Consider the following 20613-nt stretch of genomic DNA (forward strand, 5'->3'; position numbering starts at 1 on the left):
ATGTTCAAATACTTCCCTTCCTCCATTATACTAATAGAGGAAGGAAGTTTTCAGCTTCAAACATCAGGAAGCTGTTAATGAGATTGCAGGGGGAAGGAAACCACAATATCACAGAACGGTGACTACACAGGAGGTGGCTATTTAGCTTTCTGAATCAAGGCTGATTCTCTGGACAAACATTGCCCCTCTCCACCATTTTCCTGTAGCCCTACAATTTCTGTTATTTCAAGAACACATCCTGTAAAAGCCATATAGATCCGCCTGCAGTACTCCCCCAGGCAATACATTCCAGATGGAAGCTCAAAGCTGCATTAAATCCCCTCCCTGCATCGTGCTCGGTTCTATATTATATTCCGTTGTTCTTGGACGCCTGACCCTCTCACCAACAGGAACAAGTTTGTCTCCTCATTATCTTGAGCACTGCTAGTCAAATCCCCTCTCAACGTCCCCGGCCGATCCGGACTTTCACAGTGGCCATTCCCAAAACTCATGAGAAACTGCACTTGGGCAGAGCAGAGGGGATGGAAGGAAAATAATAGAAAGAGTTTGGGTTTGGAGGGGAGAATAGGAATATTATTCATTTGGCAAAGCGTTAATCCAAAAAATATATAAAACATAAGAGAGCGGATGCAAACTGGCAGGAAGGGCATGTGAACCTCCTGTTAACGTGCTCAGAGCGACTCCCTGCCTCTGTGCTTCAGAGGAAGAGTGACGGAGGGAACCTGTTGCAGGTTTAAGTTAGAGACTCCAAACATGAATGAAGGAGTCCAGAGCAGTCTTCCAATAAAAGCAGGACAATGTGGTCGGTGAAAGATGCTAACTTTGACGCTCCCGTCCATCCCATGTGTCATGTTTAAAATGAGCTACAGTTGTTTCCACTGGACTGTCACCAGAGACTTGTCCAATCAGTCCCACTATGGCAGCTGGTGAACCTAGCCCAATGCCCGAGGGCCTCTCCGCTCCACACGCAGAGAGACATTAACACAGCTCTTTACACATTCCAGTTAGGAGTGAGCACTCAGAGCAGTGTGCAAGTCCAGCTCCCAATCCCTCACTGGAATTAACTGGACTAGTCGTTGGATCAGAATGGAAGAACAGCGGATGGTATGCCAGCTGTCAGTTAGTACACTGCAAAACTCCATCGTCTGCAGCACACGTGCACCTCTGCAAGACAGGGCTGAACACTGGCAGCTCTGACTGAAATCACCAGTTCTGGCCAGCAGGAGTGTAACAGAGGTGGGACCACTGACTGGCAGCACAACACAGTGACAGTGACAGGCAGTGTGAGGGCTCTGGTATCACCAGCGCTAAGGCAACACAGTGACAGTGTGCCAGACAGTGAAGGCACTCCAGTGTCAACTCTGGCAGGAAACACAGGGAGTGTGACAGGCAGTGAGAGGATCCTGGGAAACATCATTATAGGATGGCAGAGTGAGATTTTAAATGGAAATACACTGACAGGGAAATCAAGATGGAAAACAGAGGCAGAGTTACACTCTGATGTACAAATCGCTCACTTTTGCAAACTCACTTCAATTGGAATTATACTCTGCTCCCTCATTAGAGATTGAATGCTTTTCATTATTTACAATAACGGAAGGTAAATCTGGTTAATCCATCTATGTAGTTCTTAGGCTCTCAAGCTTATTAAGCTGGGGCATGGAGTACAAAAGTAAACTCTGGGGTTAAGGCAGAAGTCAGGGACAATGGCTGCACTTGGCTCATTCATATTGTGAGCGGGCATAGGACTGATACCGACGCAATGCCAAGGAATGAGAGATTTGAGCAATTGGATCTCATTCACCAGGGCAAAGAGTGATTTGTTAGACTAACTCAGAATGGTAAAAGAGACAGTGTTTTGGGTTGAGAATGATAAGAGGTCAGGCTGCAGATTTCAACTACAAAGGAACAGAGAGAGGCACTAAAATAACTTTTTGCAAACCAAGGAAATTTGTTGGAATTGGAAAACCATAAGACAAGGAGTAAAAATGGAACAGACCAAGAATAATTTTTTCAGAAGGTAAAGGTACAGAGCAGAACTTGCATCACTCCCCATAATTTTGGTGAATAGTGGAAGTCATGTAGAGACAGGTTGAAGGTGGGGTAAATGTGATCGATGGTATTTACAAACGTACTCAATAGAAATGCCCACCTCATAGGCTGAAGCCCAGGGAATAAAAGGGGCTGCAGCAGCACCATGGACAGTAAACTGGCTGAGTGAGCAGGACTCCACAGCCTCTTGCCAAACCTGCAGCAGTGGACAGGGTACACTGACCCATAGGGGTTACTTTGTCAAACATGTCTTGTTCAGGCCGTCTGGGGCACACATCCCAAATCGGCAGCTAACAGAGAACCTGCAAATGTGTGAACTGTGCAAATAGTTATTACGGACGTAGTGATAGGCCGGTAAAGAAGTAGCAAATGAAACTTAGTACTGAGAACTGCGAAGTAGCAGTCTGCTGCGTCAATATAAACTAGGAGACTCGCTTTGAGAGGAGTAAAAGATCAAAGATGCTAGAGTTCATGTCCATAAATTGTCGATGGTGACATGGCAGTAAAGGGAAGTTGTTAAAAGCAGACAGAATTCTAGACTCTTTAAATAGAGAAAGGAACAAAAATAGTCAAGTTGAAGCTTCTGTGATTCATAATAGATAGTTTCAAAAACATTAACTGAGTCTGGAACTGGCATTGAGGAGGAAACTCTGCAGGCACAGATGAAAAAGGAGAAAATGACCCTTCTTTGTATAGCAAATTATCTGGTTACATGCAAGTACCTTTAGAATGTTCCGCGCATTAGAGAAATGCATGTAAATTTAAACTGGGAGCTTGGGAAGAACTCGGCGCATTGCTACCTGGCTTGTGGAGGCCACAGAACCTAGAGCTCTCAACCCTGACCCCATGCTGACCTTTCATGGCTTCGGCCGACTGGATCAGTTCGGTGACGGCAGCTGCGACGCGCTTCGAGTACGCAGACAACTGAAGCTTCTGCTCGGCTGTGGGCTTCTGAACAACCTGTTTCAAAGCAAAGCCAGACTTTTGACATTCTCCAACGGTTAAGTAGCACGGAAAAAGTGATGACGGGTTTACAAAGCTAAGTATAAACAGAATGATCAGGAATTCGGAGAATTCAGACTGACACAGAACAGAGAACTAACACTTACATAGAACAGTCCAGCACAGTACAGTTCCTTCCACCCATGATGTTTACTCTTCTCCAAGATCAATCTACCCTAGGTGATCCCCAATCTATTTCATGCCTTGGACCAATACTATTAAACAAGTGGTCTGTGGACCCCAGGTTGGGAACCCCTGATCTAACGATACCCTCCCACCTTACTTTCATCAATGTGCCTATCTAAGAATCTCTTAAGTGTCCCTAATATTTCTTTCTCTACTACTGCCTCTGGCACCCACCTACTATTCTCTGCATAAGAACATGACTTCTGACAGTCTCCCCTAATACGTTTCTCCTAGCACCTTAAACGTATGCCTTCTTGTATAACCATTGCTGCCTTGGGAAAGAGTCTCTGGCTGTCCACTCAATCTGTGCCTCTCATCATCGTATACACCTCTAACAGGTCACTGCTCATCCTCACTTACTGAAAAGAGAGAAGCCCTAGCTTGTTCAACCTTTCTTTGTAAGACATGCTCTCCAATCCAGGCAACGTCCTAGTAAATCTCCTCTGCACACTCTCTGAAGCTTCCACATCCTACGTAACCACTTCACATAGTTTCTCCAAAATCCCTCAGATTTGCTTGCAAATCCTGGAAATCTGATGGCCTATCTCAATAATTCTCAGAAAGCTACATCGCTGTGTACTTTGTTCTAGGTAATCCACACGAAGCCAGGCTGACCCACTCACCGCAAGGACGTGCTCCAGCAGTTCCATGTATCCCACGGTGCATTCAGTGGCTGAATGCAAGGCCCGACCTCGCACATCCTCACTCACTGCCGAATGGTATGCCGCTTGCTACCGAGGGAAACACATTTGCACTTTAATGCTGATTGACCAAAAGCAAGCCAGAAATCAGACTGGTGACCGAAGAGACTGACAAATACCTTGCAAGCTGTCAGCATGTCGACAATTGCCTTGCGACTCAGGTTGGCAGTTGCTATCACTTCATCCTGGCGACAGGAGTTCCCTGCGGCCACTGCCTTGGCAGTGGCAGTTGTGATACCTTTTGTCATTCGAATGAATTCTTCCGGGGTATGAGTCTTGGCTGGCACCTCTTTTGATTGGAAAACCTGGAATTTAAGTCAAGATCCAGCATGAAGGCTTCACGTTATATCACATATAAGTTATGTCAGAGGACCAATGACTGTGGGGCAGTTGTCAATGGACCAATAGCTATATGATAGTGCTGGTATCTGTGGACCAATGCCTGTGGGGCATTTGTCAATGGACCAATAGCTGTGGGGCAGTTGTCAGTGGACCAATGGCTGTGGGGCAGTTGTCAGTGGACCAATGGCTGTGGGGCAGTCATCTTTCAGTCAGGTTAAGACCAGTCTCACGTGACAGATAAGAATTTGAATTTACAATGCCTGGAAATGAAATGATTTCCTAATGGAAGGTCATGTCCAATGAATTGTGTAGGGAGGTCACAGGGTACGTCATTTTGGCCAGAACATTTGCTGTGGATGACATAGATTTTAGCAGCACTTTAACAAGATGTGTGCTGATCAATACAAATCAAATTCAGTCCAAACTTGACTGAGTGTAGGTTACAAAGGTAATGACTGATGGGCATTGTTGTGATTGGAAGCAGTTCATGGGATTCAGTATTCTCTCCCCTTGCTATAGATTATTGACTGACAAAAAAGTTAGCTGGTAATGCAAAAATTGGCTGTGAACTTGACAGTAAAGAGTAACACTTTAGACTGCAGGAAAATGTATGGCCGACAGCAGAACACTGTCCCACGATCAGCTCCAATTCTCGACCAACTTGCCAATTAAAGCACTGAGCAAGATTGAAACCAAAGAGGATAAGAGTGGAAGAGATTTGGGTGTCCAGTGCCGTTTGCCTGCATTTGGCTGGTCTCCCCTTCCCTCTCACTCGCTGCTGCTGGAGGAAGGTGCAAGAGTCTTGGGTTTCGGACAAGGTTCGATTGGTGTGGTTTGTGGATTGGACTTGTTTCTAGAGGACTCTGCAATTCATGTTATATGGGCTTCTGATTTCTGGTTACAAAATCACTATTCTGCACAATTTACCTGGGGCAGCCTGGCTCTGCGGCCTGCAGTCAATGCACGCCACAGAATCAAACTGCACTGGAATGAACTAAACTCAACATTCCTAAACTCGCTTCTGTGTGTTATTCACATTTTTTTTGCCATTTCTGCAATTTGTTCTTATTTTTCATGCGTTGTTGTTTCCTATTTTCTTTGAATGGGTTCTATGGTGTTTCTTTGTTTCGTGGCTTGCCTGTGGGAGGACGAATCTCAGAGTTGTACCCTGTACACATACTTTGATAATACATGTGGAGAGGAATGGAAATGGAAAACATTGAGTGGTTGAAAGAAAAGTGGGACCGTGGATTGCACAACCACAGATCCTTAAAGGCAGCAGGAAAGATGGTCAAGTAAGGTACATGCAATGATATATTCTATTTGCCAAGGCACATAAGTTAGGCTTCAGTTCATCCACTGTGTTACCAGGGGATTACACTGGGAGGGTGCAGAAAACATTGCCAGCAGTGTAGCCATGGTACGAGTTGGGACTGTTTTCTTTTGAAGAGAAGAGGCCAAGGGATACTTAACTAAGGTGTATAACATGATCTGAAGCCCAGAAAGAGAAAGCGGGACAGTCAAAAGCCAGGATGGTTATTTAAAAGTAACTGATAGAGGTTTAAAGCAGAAGAAACATTCTTTCATAGGGGCTGGAACTCGATGCTTGAAGTGTGAATTCACATCATGTTTAAACAGCTCCACAATACCAGAGTCATATTCTGGTTATACCAACTATATCATCGATAGAGATAGTAACTCTCTGGGCTCATGTTCCTCCTGTTCAACACTGTAGTCACTCTACAACTATTCTAGAACTCCAGAAACACTTGTCTGCTGTCCTAGTTTTAGAATCCCTGATTAATACCACCCTTTAGACCTGTCTTCCCTCTCCTTGTACCTTTGCATTGTCCATCATACTTTGGTCCTGGCTCTTACAGAACTTGCCAAGGGAAACCTCTCCCCTGTCAGTACTCAGAACTGAGTACTGGTTAGGGAGCAGGACGCTCAGGGAACTTCTGCTTGCTCTTTTCAGTCTATTTGGGGATCACACTGTTTAAGTCGTGGCTGTAAAGAGATCTGGAAGAGATATAAAGTACACAGATAAAGAACGGGAAGTTTTCAGACAGAACTAGATTCAGAGACATATACTGTGCACGTTGCTACCAAATATATTGCCTGCTTGAGCTATGGGCTGAACTCTGCTTGAAACATTCGACCCACAAAACACTCCGCCTGCTCTAAACTCCAAAGCACACAGGCTGAGCGTCTTCATTCCTGTACCTTTGTTTGTTCCAGATCAGACTAGCGTGTTATATCTTTTAAGCGGCACAAAATATATGGGAGAGAGATGGGGAAGAATTTAGAGTTTTGCAGCTGAAATACAGCTAATGAAGATGGAAGGGTTCCAATCTAAAATGTGCATGACCTTAAAATAGAAAGGAAGACAAAGTAAATCAGGAGAAAGATGATAAATAAATTGGGAGTTAAAAGGGAGAGTGTGATCAGATGTAGAGTTGAGGTGACATCAGTGAGTTATCAGCCCTCCACTAACGTACCGCCAGCTCTTGTTTAATGCTTTCTATCGTTCCCTCGAGTGCCCTTGTGCCTCGCGTTGCTTCATCCTCCACCGCTTTCACTGTTTTCAGAAGGGAGGTGACGTTTGTGACCATTACCTACAGGAGAAGGGATCACATGTTAACAGGTAACCAATCAGAACCCTGAATCTAATTTTATTATCTCATCATTGACATTTATTTTAATTCCATCTTTGTTCTGTGACCTCACAATCCTTAATGGTAAAATAAGATCACTCGCTACTTCTCACCACTCTATACACCATCCTTAACTCTCTGTATTCTACCCTATATTTCCCAATCAAATTAAAGACTTGCCTTGCCTCTTATCAACTTCCTTACATCATCAGACGCTTCAAATTTGAACACTCCTAAATCTTCTGCATTGCGGTCCTCCTGTTCTCACAATGTAATCTTAAATTATTGAAAATAAAGATACATAATTATAATATCAAGCTTTGAAATGAGCCTCACTGGAATTTGGTAACTCAAGGCTGCAGGCACCATGTATGTAACTATTCACTATAAATACCTTCCTGTGACTAGCCCTTGTCTATCTTATGCTATACCTTGTAATATAAGGTTTATACAGAACCTTATCTGCCTTATGTTGTGCCTTTCATTGTACCTTCCTTGCCTCGCGCTGTCCCTCCTGCTCTATCTTGCTTGCCTTTCCCTGTACCCTGCACCCTTCTCGTCCTGTACCCTGCACCCGTCTCTCCCTGTACCCTGCGCCCGCCTCTACCTTGCGCCCGTCTCTCCCTGTACCCTGCACCCGTCTCTCCCTGTACCCTGCGCCCTTCTCGCCCTGTACCTTGCACCCGTCTCTCCCTGTACCCTGCACCCTTCTCGTCCTGTACCCTGCGCCCGCCTCTCCCTGTACCCTGCGCCCGCCTCTCCCTGTACCCTGCGCCCGCCTCTCCCTGTACCCTGCGCCCGTCTCGCCCTGTACCCTGCGCCCGCCTCTCCCTGTACCCTGCGCCCGCCTCTCCCTGTACCCTGCGCCCGTCTCGCCCTGTACCCTGCGCCCGCCTCTCCCTGTACCCTGCGCCCGCCTCTCCCTGTACCCTGCGCCCGCCTCTCCCTGTACCCTGCGCCCGTCTCTCCCTGTACCCTGCGCCCGCCTCTCCCTGTACCCTGCGCCCGTCTCGCCCTGTACCCTGCGCCCGCCTCTCCCTGTACCCTGCGCCCGCCTCTCCCTGTACCCTGCGCCCGTCTCTCCCTGTACCCTGCACCCTTCTCGTCCTGTACCCTGCGCCCGCCTCTCCCTGTACCCTGCGCCCGCCTCTCCCTGTACCCTGCGCCCGTCTCGCCCTGTACCCTGCGCCCGCCTCTCCCTGTACCCTGCACCCGTCTCTCCCTGTACCCTGCACCCTTCTCGCCCTGTACCTTGCGCCCGCCTCTCCCTGTACCCTGCACCCGTCTCTCCCTGTACCCTGCACCCGCCCTGCCCTGTACCCTGCACCCGCCCTGCCCTGTACCCTGCACCCGCCCTGCCCTGTACCTTGGCCCCGCCCTGCCCTGTACCTTGGCCGCGCCCTTCAGCTGATACATTGATGGGTCGTCAGCGGGTTTCCCAGCTGCACACTTGGTGGCACTGATGAGGTCAGTAAGCGCTTTAGCCACATCCTTCACTGCATTAATCAGTACAACCTGAAAAACAAACATCAAAAAGAAGCATTAATCGTAGTCTGTAAAGCCTGCTCACAGCCAGCCTATAAAGCACTCTGGTTGGTCGGTGGGGCTGAGGCATTCAGGGTTCAGCTGTGACTGATATTACATGGAGAGGATGGCTGGGAGTATCACAGGAGTAGCGAACCCATGAGGCATGCACGTGGGGACCTGAATCAGGCACTCCTGTGATATTTCTCCCATTGTAGAGTAACCTGGAGAAAGAAACTCCCAACAATACTGGTGGGAAATCTCACAGAAATCCTTATCTCCTCCTCACAACCTATTCCATCTTACAGCTCATCAACTTCACCCTGAACTTTCCAGTCTCCAATGAAGCCTTTGTGAGATGAGGTGGGAAACCAGAGCACCCGGGACAGAAAGATCTCATCACAGTGAGCTGGGCGGGGGCGTGGTCAAGATCAAACCCAAGTAGCTTGATTTTGGGTGCCTTCAGCTCCTGATTGTGAACACCATGTGTACCTCTGAAGTGGAGAAATGCCATGAAAGGTTTTACTCTCCCACTCTATAACATACTTTCCCTAACATTTCTGCTATTCCACATTTTAACTGGTCACACGCTTTCCTTTTTGACACCTTGCATCTCTTGCCACGAGTTACAAAGCCTTTATTGGCACACCGTTCATCCTTCTGTTAGGTCATTCGCCTTTCCCAGTTCCAGGAATCTCAACGGGAACCTCAGGAACAGCCCTAATCATTTAATTATTTTATTTTACTTTATTTAAAAATACAGTGCAGAACAGGACCTTCCGATCTATGCAGCCTCTCCATGTTTAACCGGTTAAACACCAAGACTAACCACGGGACAATTCACAAAGACCAAGTAACCTACTAACTGGTACGTCTTTGGACTGTAGGAGGAAAGCAGAGCACCCGGAGGAAAGTCACACCCACGTGAGAAGAACAGAGGACGCAGGAATTGAACTCTGATGCCCCGAGCTGTAATAGTGTCGGGGGCTAACCGCTACACTACTGTGGTGCTCACAACACCCAACAGCCTTCTGGACTCCCAGTCAAAATTTTCAGATCGAAACCACAACTCTCTTATTCTCTGACAGTCTGCATTAGTGACAAATGCATTCTATCTCCTCTAACCTCGACACTTCACTCCCACCTGAGCCATCACAACCCTCTCTGTATATTTCATTGGTGACAAAAAGGCTTTGTCTGTGTAAGCTGCAGCTTGCATTTCTTTCCTGAATCATTCAGAAGGTGTGTAGGTTTGGCAAATGCAATGTTGGCATTTATTTCAAGGGGAATAGAATATAAAAGCAAGGAGATCATGCTGAGCCTTTGTAAGACACTAGTCAGGCCACACTTGGAGTATCGTCAACAGTTTTGGGCCTCATATCTCAGAAAGGATGTATTGTCATTGGAGAGAGTCCAGAGGAGGTGCACGAGGATGATTCCATGAATGAAGGGGTTAACATATGAGAAGTGTTTGGCAGCTTTGGGCCTGTACTCACTGGAATTTAGAAGAATGCGTGGGGATCTCATTGAAACCTACCGAATATGAAAGGACTAGATAGGGTGGAAGTGGAGAGGATGTTTCCTATAGTGGGGGTATCCAGAACTAGAAGGCACAGCCTCAAAGTTGAGGGGTGATCTTTTAGAACAGAGGTAAGGAGGATTTTTTTTTAGCCAGAGAGTAGTAAAACTGTGGAATGCTCTGCTACAGACTGCAGTGGAGGCCAAGTCTGTGGGTTGATCTCTTCCTGATTGGTCAGTGCTTCAAAGGATTTGGCGAGAAGGCAGGTGTACGGGGTTAAGTGGGATCCAGGATCAGCCATGATGGAATGGTGAAGCAGACTCGATGGGCTGAATGGCCTAAATCTGCTCCTATGTCTTATGGCCTTATATTTTAGTGGAGCTTTGATATATAGCACAGAACAGAAATCCCTACTTCACCGAGTCCTTGGACAGCTGCTGTGGCCCGATCTCCCTGAACTCGACCCCTTACCTGTGTTTCTGGATCGTCAGAGCCAAGGCTGGCAGCTCCCTGCTTCACCACTTCAGCCAGCTGGGTAATGGTGCTAACAGAGGACTGGGCAGCCTGGGCTAGTTTATCCTGGCTTGACGCTGCTCCAGACACCAGGAACTTGGTGTCTTCAACCAGGGCCTTTGCTGTTTTCAGGATGTTCTCCCTGGATGAGGGGCGGGGGAAGAAACCACACTTGTGAGAGCCAGGTCAGCTGAACGAAGGTAAGCAGACTTCCAGAAGCAAAGCAAGGTAAAAGACATCCTGCTGCCCTCCTGCAGACAGGGAAACGAGTTGAGACTTTTTTGACGGCTCCTGCACTGTTTCCACAAAAAAAATTCTTCACCACTAAGTTTTAGACCAAAACTTTTTAAACGAATGCAGGCCCTTCTCACTAACTGCACCCCATTGTCGGCTCTGATGTCCACAATAATGGAGGGGACTACCCTGGTAAACAACACACTAAAAGTGCTGGAGGAACTAGGCGAGTCAGGCAGCATCTATGGAGGGAAGTAATCGGTCGATGTTTCAGGCTCAGGCCACTCTGTAACTGCACCATCCCACTGGCGCTGGGGTGTCCCAGCTACACAGCCGCTGATCCAGCCTAATGCTGCTTCCCACCACTGGAAGCACATACGCTCCAAGAGTTTTGGTCACTCATTGTGGAGGTACATTTTGACTTACCTTGACTGGGAACTCTGGGCTAGTGGCATTCAATATTATGAGAAATATCACAATACCTTGGCTCAATGCAAGTGATCCAAGGTGGTGTTTTAACCTAATCTGACCCAGGACAGACTGCACTTCTTTCATCAACCCCTCCAATTTCAGTACCCATCTTCAAAAGAGCATCAAAGTCAGTGGAAACTGCCAGGCAGACCAGAGCAACTTTGATGGAAAAGACAGAGAAGAGACATAACCGAGAAGTTAAATTAAACAGGAAATCTTCTGATCCAAAATCAAATCTTTCCAGAGCTTTGCCCACCCCTCAAAGGGGCCTCCTCCATGTCTATATCCCAGGGTGCACACAAAGTACAGGTATGTTCTACTCCCTCCCATGACCCCAACGCCCTACAGAGTTGATGCTTTCTCTGCCAATACCTACTGTAACCACAAACTTTCCAAAGTGATTTCCAAATGTGTTTGTATCAGTGCCCGGCCTTCAGAACACAAACTGACCAACATTTCGGACTTGTTCTCCAATGTACCGTTTCTGTTACCAGGGATGTTGTGCCGTTGGGAGAGCGAAACTCACCTGTGGTCTGCAAACGACTCATCATTTTCGGCGTTCAGCGTGCCGGCTGTGGCAAACATGATTGTGGTATCCAGATCGGCAATGATGCCAGATACAGCACTAGCAGCTGTGATGCAAGCCTGCGTGCCTCTGTTGCCTGCCTGAAGTGCAGACAGGACCAAGGACACCTGTGCAAGAAACATTTCAGAAATGAGCACCTACGGTTCCAGCCAGTGAAAATGTAACCATAAAATCATCAATTGCAATATTAGATCAGAAATTAAAGCGATCATTGCCCGTTATCCCAGGAATTCCTAAAACAGAATAATTGATTTAAACACACATGAAGGTCTGGCTTCACACCACTGCTGCTCCTTTCTGCAGTACAAATGGGCTGTCATGCATCAACAGTGGATAACAGACCTCTTGTACCTAATAAAGTGGCCACTGAGTGTATGTCTGTGGTCTTCTGCTGCTGTAGACCATTCATCTCAAGGCTCGATGTGTTTTGCATTCAGAGATGCTCTTCTGTACACCACTGTTATAACACGTGGCTATTTGAGTTACTGTCGTCTTCCTGTCAGTCTGAACCAGTCTGTCCATTCTCTTCTGACCTCTCTCATTAACAAGTCATTTTCACCCACAAAACTGCCACTCACTGGGTGGTTTTGTTTTTTGCATCAATCTCTGTAAACACTAGAGACTGTTGTGTGTGAAAATCCCAGGAGATCAGCAGTTTTTGAGATACTCTGGCCACCCTGTCTGGCAGCAACAATCATTCCAAGGTCAAAGTCACTTAGACCACATTTCTTCCCCATTCTGATGTTTGGTCTGAACAACTGAACCTCTTGACCACATCTGCATGCTTTTATGCATTGAGTTGCTGCCACGTGATTGGCTGATTAGTTATTTACATTAACAAGCAGATGTACCTAATAATGTGGCCACTGTGTGTATATTATTAGGAGCAAATATACCTTTCAGGAACACTGCATTGATTTGTGAGATGATCTATAGTCCTCAACAAACATCATTACAGCATTACAGAAATTCCTTTATAAAGCTGTGCCAACCAATCCCAAATCACCCTGAAACACTGCATACATTCCGTTTCATCGAGCTTCTATTCACTGTAATCATGACATAGAACAAGGCCACTCAGCCCATCGTCACAAAGTCTTCTCAGAGATATGAAATGTCCAGTTAGTTAGCTTTAACATACTCTCTCTTACAGCTGCCCAGTAAAACTCACAGATTCTCCCACCAGCCATCCACATACCAGCAGCCAACTGACCAACAACTTGCACCAATTTAGGATGCGGGAGCCCATGCAGAGCCACAGAGAATGTGTAAATGGTATAATGACCTTTACTGAAAGGGGCTGAAGATCTGTTACAATTATCAGGGTGTTGATGAAGCCACCTCTGGTGTACTGGATCATAGACCAGAGAACATAAAACAGCACAACACACGACCAAGGCCCTTTAAATCACCATGTCCGTTATGAATTTTCTGCCTGCACATATTCACATGTCTACTGAAAATGGCACTTTTGTGTCTGCCTCCACTGATAGCCTTACAGGCCAATCCAGGCATCCACCACTCTCTGTAAAATACTTACCCTCTTAAAACTTTCCCCATCTCACTTTAAATGCAAATCCTCTGCTATCTGACGTTTCTACCCTGGGACACAGATCCTGACTCTGTACTCTATCTAACCCTCTCATAGCTTTATAAACTTGTACCAGCTTGCTCCTCAGCCTCAGATGCTCCTGACGTAACAACTCAAGTTTGTCTAACTTCTCCTTATAGTTCCTACCCTCTAATCCAGGCAGCATTCCAGTGAACTACTTCTGCCTCCACATCCCTTCCATAATGGGGGCAACCAGAATTGCCCACAATACCTGAAGAGTGGCCTTTCTAACGCTGTTTACAGCTGAAACATGACTTTATTTCTCTTGTACACAACATCCAGACTAATGAAGGCAAGCAAGCCGTGCTGAACGCAGTTTTAGCAGTAATCCAAAAAAAATTCAATCGGCCAGTTCCTGGGATAAGAGCGATCAAATAGCTTGAGTCTATATTCTTTGGAGGTTAGAAGAATGAACAGTGATCTTACAGAGACAGAGAAGATGCTTTACAAGAATGATACCATGAAGGATTCAGTGTTGGGAGATTTAAGAGAATGCTGTTTCAGGATAAGGGGTCATTTAGTTAAAGCTACAGTGTGCGGTAGCTCGCTGGAATTCTCTGCCCCATAGGGTTATGGAAGCTGGTTTTAAAGTGGAGGGAGATAAATTTTGAAAAAAGAGCAGAGGATTTGAGAGTTCTGTGGATCTGGCAGAGGAGTTGATGCCTGGGCATCAGAATGGCATGCCTGAAGGGTCAGGTGATTGACTCCTGATCCGATCTTCTTGTGCTCGATGCAGATAGGACTGAACCCGGAGCTGTGTGTGAGCTGTACTCCCTGCCACACCAACGTACTGCCGAAATAAACTCCCATTCATACCAGACCAAGTAACGCTTTTGACCAACACTACTTCTGCTGGGAAACTTTTTCCTGACCAGCTCAATGTAATCCAGTTGAAAAGGTGGAAGAGTGCTGATGCTGCAGTGAAACCTGGATTAAACTCCTCACCTTTTCTGTCACAGCACGAGCACACTCGATGAGCTCCCTCTTGGTAAAGCTATCACTAGGGCTGATCTGAACAGCCCCTGCTTTCTGCACCAGGTATATACAGCCGTGACCCAGATCTTGAACTCGCGTCTTAATCTGGAATCCAATCTGCAGACAAAATGGGAGTAGGTTATTAATGAATCGAAGCAGCACTTGATCGTTCTGAGTTACTTAAGGGAATAGATAAGCTGCCAGTGTCATCTTTGGACTGAAACATTAACATACCAAGGCCAGAACTGTTTGCAGGGACTCCCTAAGTTGAACTTGGAGATCAGTGAACCAAGAAATGCAATTGGGAAAAAAAAAACAGCATTTGAATGCATCTAAGAACACGCACAAACTTAGTTCAAGTTCTTCACAAAGTGATCAGCTGCACTGACAGCAGGAAAGCACATCTGGACAGCTGAACAAATAATCTGTGTGCCAGCGGGAATGACCAGGGATTGTCAGAAAAATTCAAATGGCGTTTTGGTATCTTGGATTTTGCTGGGATCCCATCACATATTGTGCTGGATTGAATCAGACCATGTAAGGATATCAGATCGCTGAAGGACATTAGAAACTTCCAAGAGCCAGATTATCTGATTAAATCTATCTCATTGTCCCCATGAGGGAGTTTACATTGTATTCCAGATTCATCAATTTGTTGTGGGATTCAAGATAATGTAACTGAATAAGCGATCCAGGCTCCCATGCCATCCGTTCAGGCAGGCTGCCTGGTTCAGACAATATGTGACCCTAAACTTGCCAAACTGACTAGTGACATCAGGGGCTGCACCCACACTCCCGCTGATCGTCATCAGATACATCTATTCACTCAGCTGATGAAAATCATAAGAACTGGAGGTGCTGGAAATCTGAAAGCAGTTCAGGGCGTACCTGTGGAGAAAGGAACGACATTTCAGGTTGAGATCTTACTCCTTTCTGCCCACAGATGCTGGCTGACCTGCTGAAAGTTCCTGGCATTTTCTGTTTCTCAGTCTGCTCCTTTAGTACCCTGCCCCTAGCCACATTGAAAAATAAACCAGGCTCATTTGCCACAGGCCATAGTCATAGAACACTACAGCACAGAAACAGGCCGAACCTGCCTCGTCCCTTCAACCTGCACCCGGATCACAGCCTTCCATCCACACACCTACCCAAATGTTTAAATGGAACCCACATCCACCACTTGTGCCAGCAGCTTGCTCCACACTCTTACCACCCACTGAGTGAAGAAGGTTCCCTTCATGTCCCCCTGAAACATTTCACCTTTCACCCTTAACTCAAGACCTCTAGTTGTAGTCTCACCCAATCTCAGTGGAAAAAGCCTGCTTGCATTTACCCTATATAAACCCTTCATAATTTTGTACACTTCTATCAAATCCCCCCTCAACCTTCAACATTCCAAAGAATAAAGTCCTAACCTATTCAACCTTTCCCTATTACTCAGGTCCTCAAGTCTCAGTGACATCCTTGTAAATTTTCTCTGCAATCTTTCAAACTTGTTTACATCTGTCCCGTAGGTAGGTGACCAAGACTGCACACAATACTCCAAATTAGACCTCACCAATGTCTTACACAATGTCAACATTAACATCCCATCCCCTGTACTCAATACTTTGATTTATGGCCAATGTGCCAAAAACTTTCTATACGACCCTATCTACCTGTGACGCCACTTTCAAGGAATTATGGATCTGTATTCCCACATCCCTCCACTTTACCGTGCTCCTCAGTGCCCTACAGCTCACTGTGTAAGACCTACCTGACTGGTCCTCCCAAAGTGCAATACTTCACACTTCTCTGCTTTAAATACCATCTGCCATTTTCCAGACCATTTCCCAGCTGGTTCAGATCCACTGCAAGGCTTCCTCGTTGTCCACTACAGCCCCAATCTTGGCGTCATCTGCAAATTTGCTGATCCAGTTTACCACATTGTAGTCACTCCATATGACTAAGACATTGGAGCAGATTTAGGCTATTTGGCACACTGAGTCTGCTCCACTATTTGATCATGGCTGATCCATTTCCCGCTTAAACCCTATTCCCCTGCTTTCTCCCTGTAACGCTTCACATCCTGCCCTTTCAAAATGTTATCAGACTCCACTTCAAAAACATTCAATAACCTGGCCTCCACAGCTGCCCATGGCAACGAATTCCCTAGATTCACCGTCCTCTGGCTGCTGTTCCAAATGGACATTCCTCTATTCTGACTTTGTACCCTCTGGTCCTAGACTCCACCGCTATAGGAAACATTTTCTCCAAATCCAATCTATCTAAGCCTTCCAACATTCAGTAGGATTCAATGAGACCCCCACCCTGAATCTTCTAAATTCTAGTGAGTACAGGCCCAGAGACATCACACACTCCTCATACGATAAGCCTTTCAATCCTGGAATCATCTTTGTGAACCCCCTTTGAACCTTTTCCAATCTCAGCACATCCTTTTTTAGAGGATGAAGAGCCCAGAACTGCTCACAATACTCCGAATGAGGCCTCACCAGTGTCTTATAAAACCTCAGCATTACATCCTTGTTTTTATAGTCTGGTCCTCTCGAAATGAATGCTAACATTACATTTGCCTTCCTCACACCAACTCAACCTGCAAGTAAACCTTTTGCACGAGTACTCCGAAGTTCGTTGCACCTTAGAGTTTTAAATTTTCCCACTGTATAGAAAACAGTCTACACTTTTATTTCTTCTACGGAAGTGCATGACCGTACACTTCCCAACACTGTGTTTCAACTGCCACTTCTTTGTCTGTTCTAATTTGTCAAGTCCTTCTGCAATCTCCCTGCCTCCTCAACACTACCTGCTCCTCCACCTATCTTCGTATTGTCTGCAAACTTGGCCACAAAGCCATCAATTCCATCAACCAAATCACTGACATACAACATGAAAAGAACCGGTCCCAACATCGAGCCCTGCAGAACACCACTAGTCACTGGCAGACAACCAGAAAAGGATTCCTTATTCTCATACTTTGCCTCCTGCCAATTAGCCAATATTCTATCCATGCTAGTATTTTTCTTGTAATAACATGGGTTAAGCAACCTCATGTGTGGTACCTTGTCAATAGCCTTTTGAAAATCCAAGTGCACAACATCTACTGATTCTCCTTCGTCTATCCTGCTTGTTATTTCCTCTAAGAATTCCAACAGACTTTTTCAGGCAAGATTTTCTTTTAAGGAAACCATGCTGACTTTGGCCTATTTTATCATGTGCCTCCAAATACCCCAAAACCAAATCCTTAACAATTGACACCAAGATTTTCCAAACCACTGAGGTTAGGCTAACTGGCCTATAATTTCCTTTCTTCTCCTTTCTTGAAGAATGGAGTGACATTTCCAATTTTCCAGTCCTCTGGAACCATTCCAGAATCTAGTGACCTTGAAAGATCATTATTAATGCCTCCATAATCTCTTCACTACCTTATTCAGAACCATTGGGTGTAGTCCATCTGGTCCAGCTGACTTATCTACCTTCAGACATTTCAGCTTCCCAAACAACTTCTTGCTAGATTATCGTCCAGACTGTTGATATACATGACAAATAACAATGGATCCAGCACCGATCCCTGCTAGTCTCAGGCCTCCAGTCAAAGAGGCAACCATCTACAATCAATCTCTAGCTTCTCCCACAAAGTCAATATCTAATCCAATTTACCACCTTATCTTGAATTCCAAGCAACTGAACCTTCATGACCATCCTCCCATGCGGGATCTTCCCAAATCCCTTGCCGAATGCCTTGTTGTCCATGTAGACAACATCCACTGCTTTGCCTTCAGCAGCTTTCCTGGTAACTTCCTTCAAAAACTCTGTAAGATTGGTCAGACATGATCCACCAGGCACAAAACCATGTTGCCTATCTCTAATCAGTCCCTGTCTATCCAAATACTGATTTATTCAGTCCATTAGAATACCTTCCAACAACTTCCCCTACTCATGTTATGCTCACTGGCCTGTAATCCCCTGGCTTATTTTTAGAGCCTTTCTTAAACAACTGAACAACATTAGCTATCCTCCAATCTTTCAAATATCTCTGTTAGGGCCCCTGCCATTTCTGCACCAGCCTCCCACAGGGTCCGAGAGAATGCATTGTCAGGCCCTGGGGATTGATCCACTCTAGTTAGCCTCAAGGCAGCAAACACTTTCTCTGTAATCTGTAGAGATTATGAATTCACTGCTGAATTGACTCACATCTAAAGACTCCGTTTCCATCTCCTGAGGTAAACACAGATGCAAAAAATCTATTTAAGATCTCCCCCATCTCTTTCAGCTCAAAGCACAGCTGATCACTCTGATCTTCCAGAGGACCAATTTTTCCCTTGCAATTCTTTTGCTCTTGATACATCAGTAGAAGCCCTTAGGATTCTCCTTCACCTCGTCTGCTAGAGCAATGTCATTCCTTCTTTTAGTCCTCCCGATTTCCCTCTCAAGTATTCTCTTGCATTGCTTATACTCAAGTATCTCATTTGTTTCTGCCTACAGATACCTGCTGTGCACCTCCTTTATCTTAATCAGGGCCCAATCTCTCGAAAACCAAGGTTCTACAAACTTGTTATCCTTGCCTTTTATACTAATGGACATATGTAAGCTTTGTACTCTCAAAATTTCACTTTTGAATGCCTCCCACTTTCCTAGTACATCTTTGCTAGAAAACAAACTGTCCCAATCCACACTTGCCAAATCCTCTGATACCATCAAAATTGGCCTTTCTCCAATTTAGAATCTCAACCTGAGGACCAGGACTATTCTTCTCCATAATTACCTTGAAACTAATGGCAAGAAACCATATGGGAATCTCATTCTCATCTACAGAATCTCCTTTCTGTTCCTGGAGCCAACAAATCCCCTATCACTACAGCTTGCTCTCGACCCTTCCTTTCTGAACCACAGAGCCAGATTTAGCGCTAGAGACCTGACCATTGGCCATTGTGGCTTTCCTCTGGTAGGCCATCCTCCCAACAATATCCAAAGTGATATACCTGTTGTTGAGGTAGAAGGCTACAGGGGTACTCTTTTTTTTTTAAATATATTTTTTTATTGTTTTCAAATAGTTACAGAATAAATGTGTATAAAAAAAAGTGTTACCCAGCCCCCCTCCCCTTAACCCCTCCCCCCTAACATCCCTATTAAAGAAATAAGAAAGAAAATAAAAGGGAATGCCTGGATGTTGGAAGATCCCCACATGCCCCACGGAGTTCTCATTTTTTTAATATATGTTAAAATCCTTTTTCTTTTTACTGGCCCATTAAGTCCATTAACATTAAAACTTAAAAAATTTAGTAGATTAGTCATTATTTTTTATTATTATATTACTCCAATCTATAATAATACCTAATCTTTCCACTTTCGTGGTATCCTGGGAGATCTTTATAAAAATCTCCATGTTGCTATGTGTGTCTTCACCAATCATCCAGGCAAAAAGATAGAAAAAAATTAAAATATAAAGAAAAAAAAAACCAAAATACCCCCCCTACTAATGTTGTGGAGAAAAATCACAACATTACCCCCCTCTGCTGTACGGGTCATGGCAACCGCCATGATTACACACGTGAATCCCGCAGTAACCGATCCACAGCCTCCCAGCCCCCCCGCAACATAGAAAAGTATATGTATAAGAGAAAAAAAATACTATTCTCATTTAGTATTTCTAAAATTTTGCTTTTCTCTTCTATAATATCCATAAATGTCCATTCCTTCTGTTCCTTGGGTCAATCTTCATCTTTAATCCATTACGTTTGGAAGCCTCTATGTGTAATTAGCGAATAGATGGAAGTTCTTGTACAAACTCCTCCGCTTTTCGATAATCGGAAAAAAAAAAATTTTTCTCCTCCAAAAAAATTATCAGTGTTGCTGGATGACGCATTGTAAATTTATAACCCTTTTCCCATAAGGCTTTTTTCAATGGGTTAAATTCCTTCTTTCTCTTCAACAGGTTGTAACTTATATCAGGATAAAATAGAACTGGTTTCCCTGCTATCATCAGTGGCCCGTTTCTATTTTTGGCACTTTGGGCAGCGGCCTTCAGGATCTTTTCTTTGTCTTGGTATCGTAAGCATTTTATCAAAATTGATCGTGGGTTTTGATCAGCTCGAGGTCTTGACCTTAAAGATCTATGCGCCCTTTCAATCTCAATTGGAGTTTCTCTTTCCATTTTCAATTTTTTAGGGATCCAGTTTTGAAAAAAATTTATTGGATCTTCTCCTTCTATATCTTCTTTAAGTCCAACAATTTTAATATTATTT

At 45.1% G+C, this 20613-nt stretch overlaps 1 protein-coding gene across 4 annotated transcripts in view; it reads right to left on the bottom strand.

The window, feature by feature from the left end:
• The window catches only part of tln2b (talin 2b), a 353394-nt gene that overhangs the window by 21162 nt on the left and 311619 nt on the right, over nt 1-20613 (bottom strand). For all 4 annotated transcript variants that reach the window (XM_073024834.1, XM_073024833.1, XM_073024835.1 and 1 more), the window contains exons 45-52: nt 14342-14488; nt 11725-11891; nt 10452-10635; nt 8327-8452; nt 6782-6898; nt 4061-4246; nt 3864-3971; nt 2907-3012 (exon numbers count right to left, since the gene is read on the bottom strand). In XM_073024834.1, coding sequence (XP_072880935.1) covers nt 2907-3012; nt 3864-3971; nt 4061-4246; nt 6782-6898; nt 8327-8452; nt 10452-10635; nt 11725-11891; nt 14342-14488 — 1141 coding nt within the window. The remainder of the gene's footprint in view (nt 1-2906; nt 3013-3863; nt 3972-4060; nt 4247-6781; nt 6899-8326; nt 8453-10451; nt 10636-11724; nt 11892-14341; nt 14489-20613) is intronic.

This window comes from Hemitrygon akajei, chromosome 21 (assembly GCF_048418815.1).
Source record: "Hemitrygon akajei chromosome 21, sHemAka1.3, whole genome shotgun sequence".
Taxonomy (NCBI): Eukaryota; Metazoa; Chordata; class Chondrichthyes; order Myliobatiformes; family Dasyatidae; genus Hemitrygon; species Hemitrygon akajei.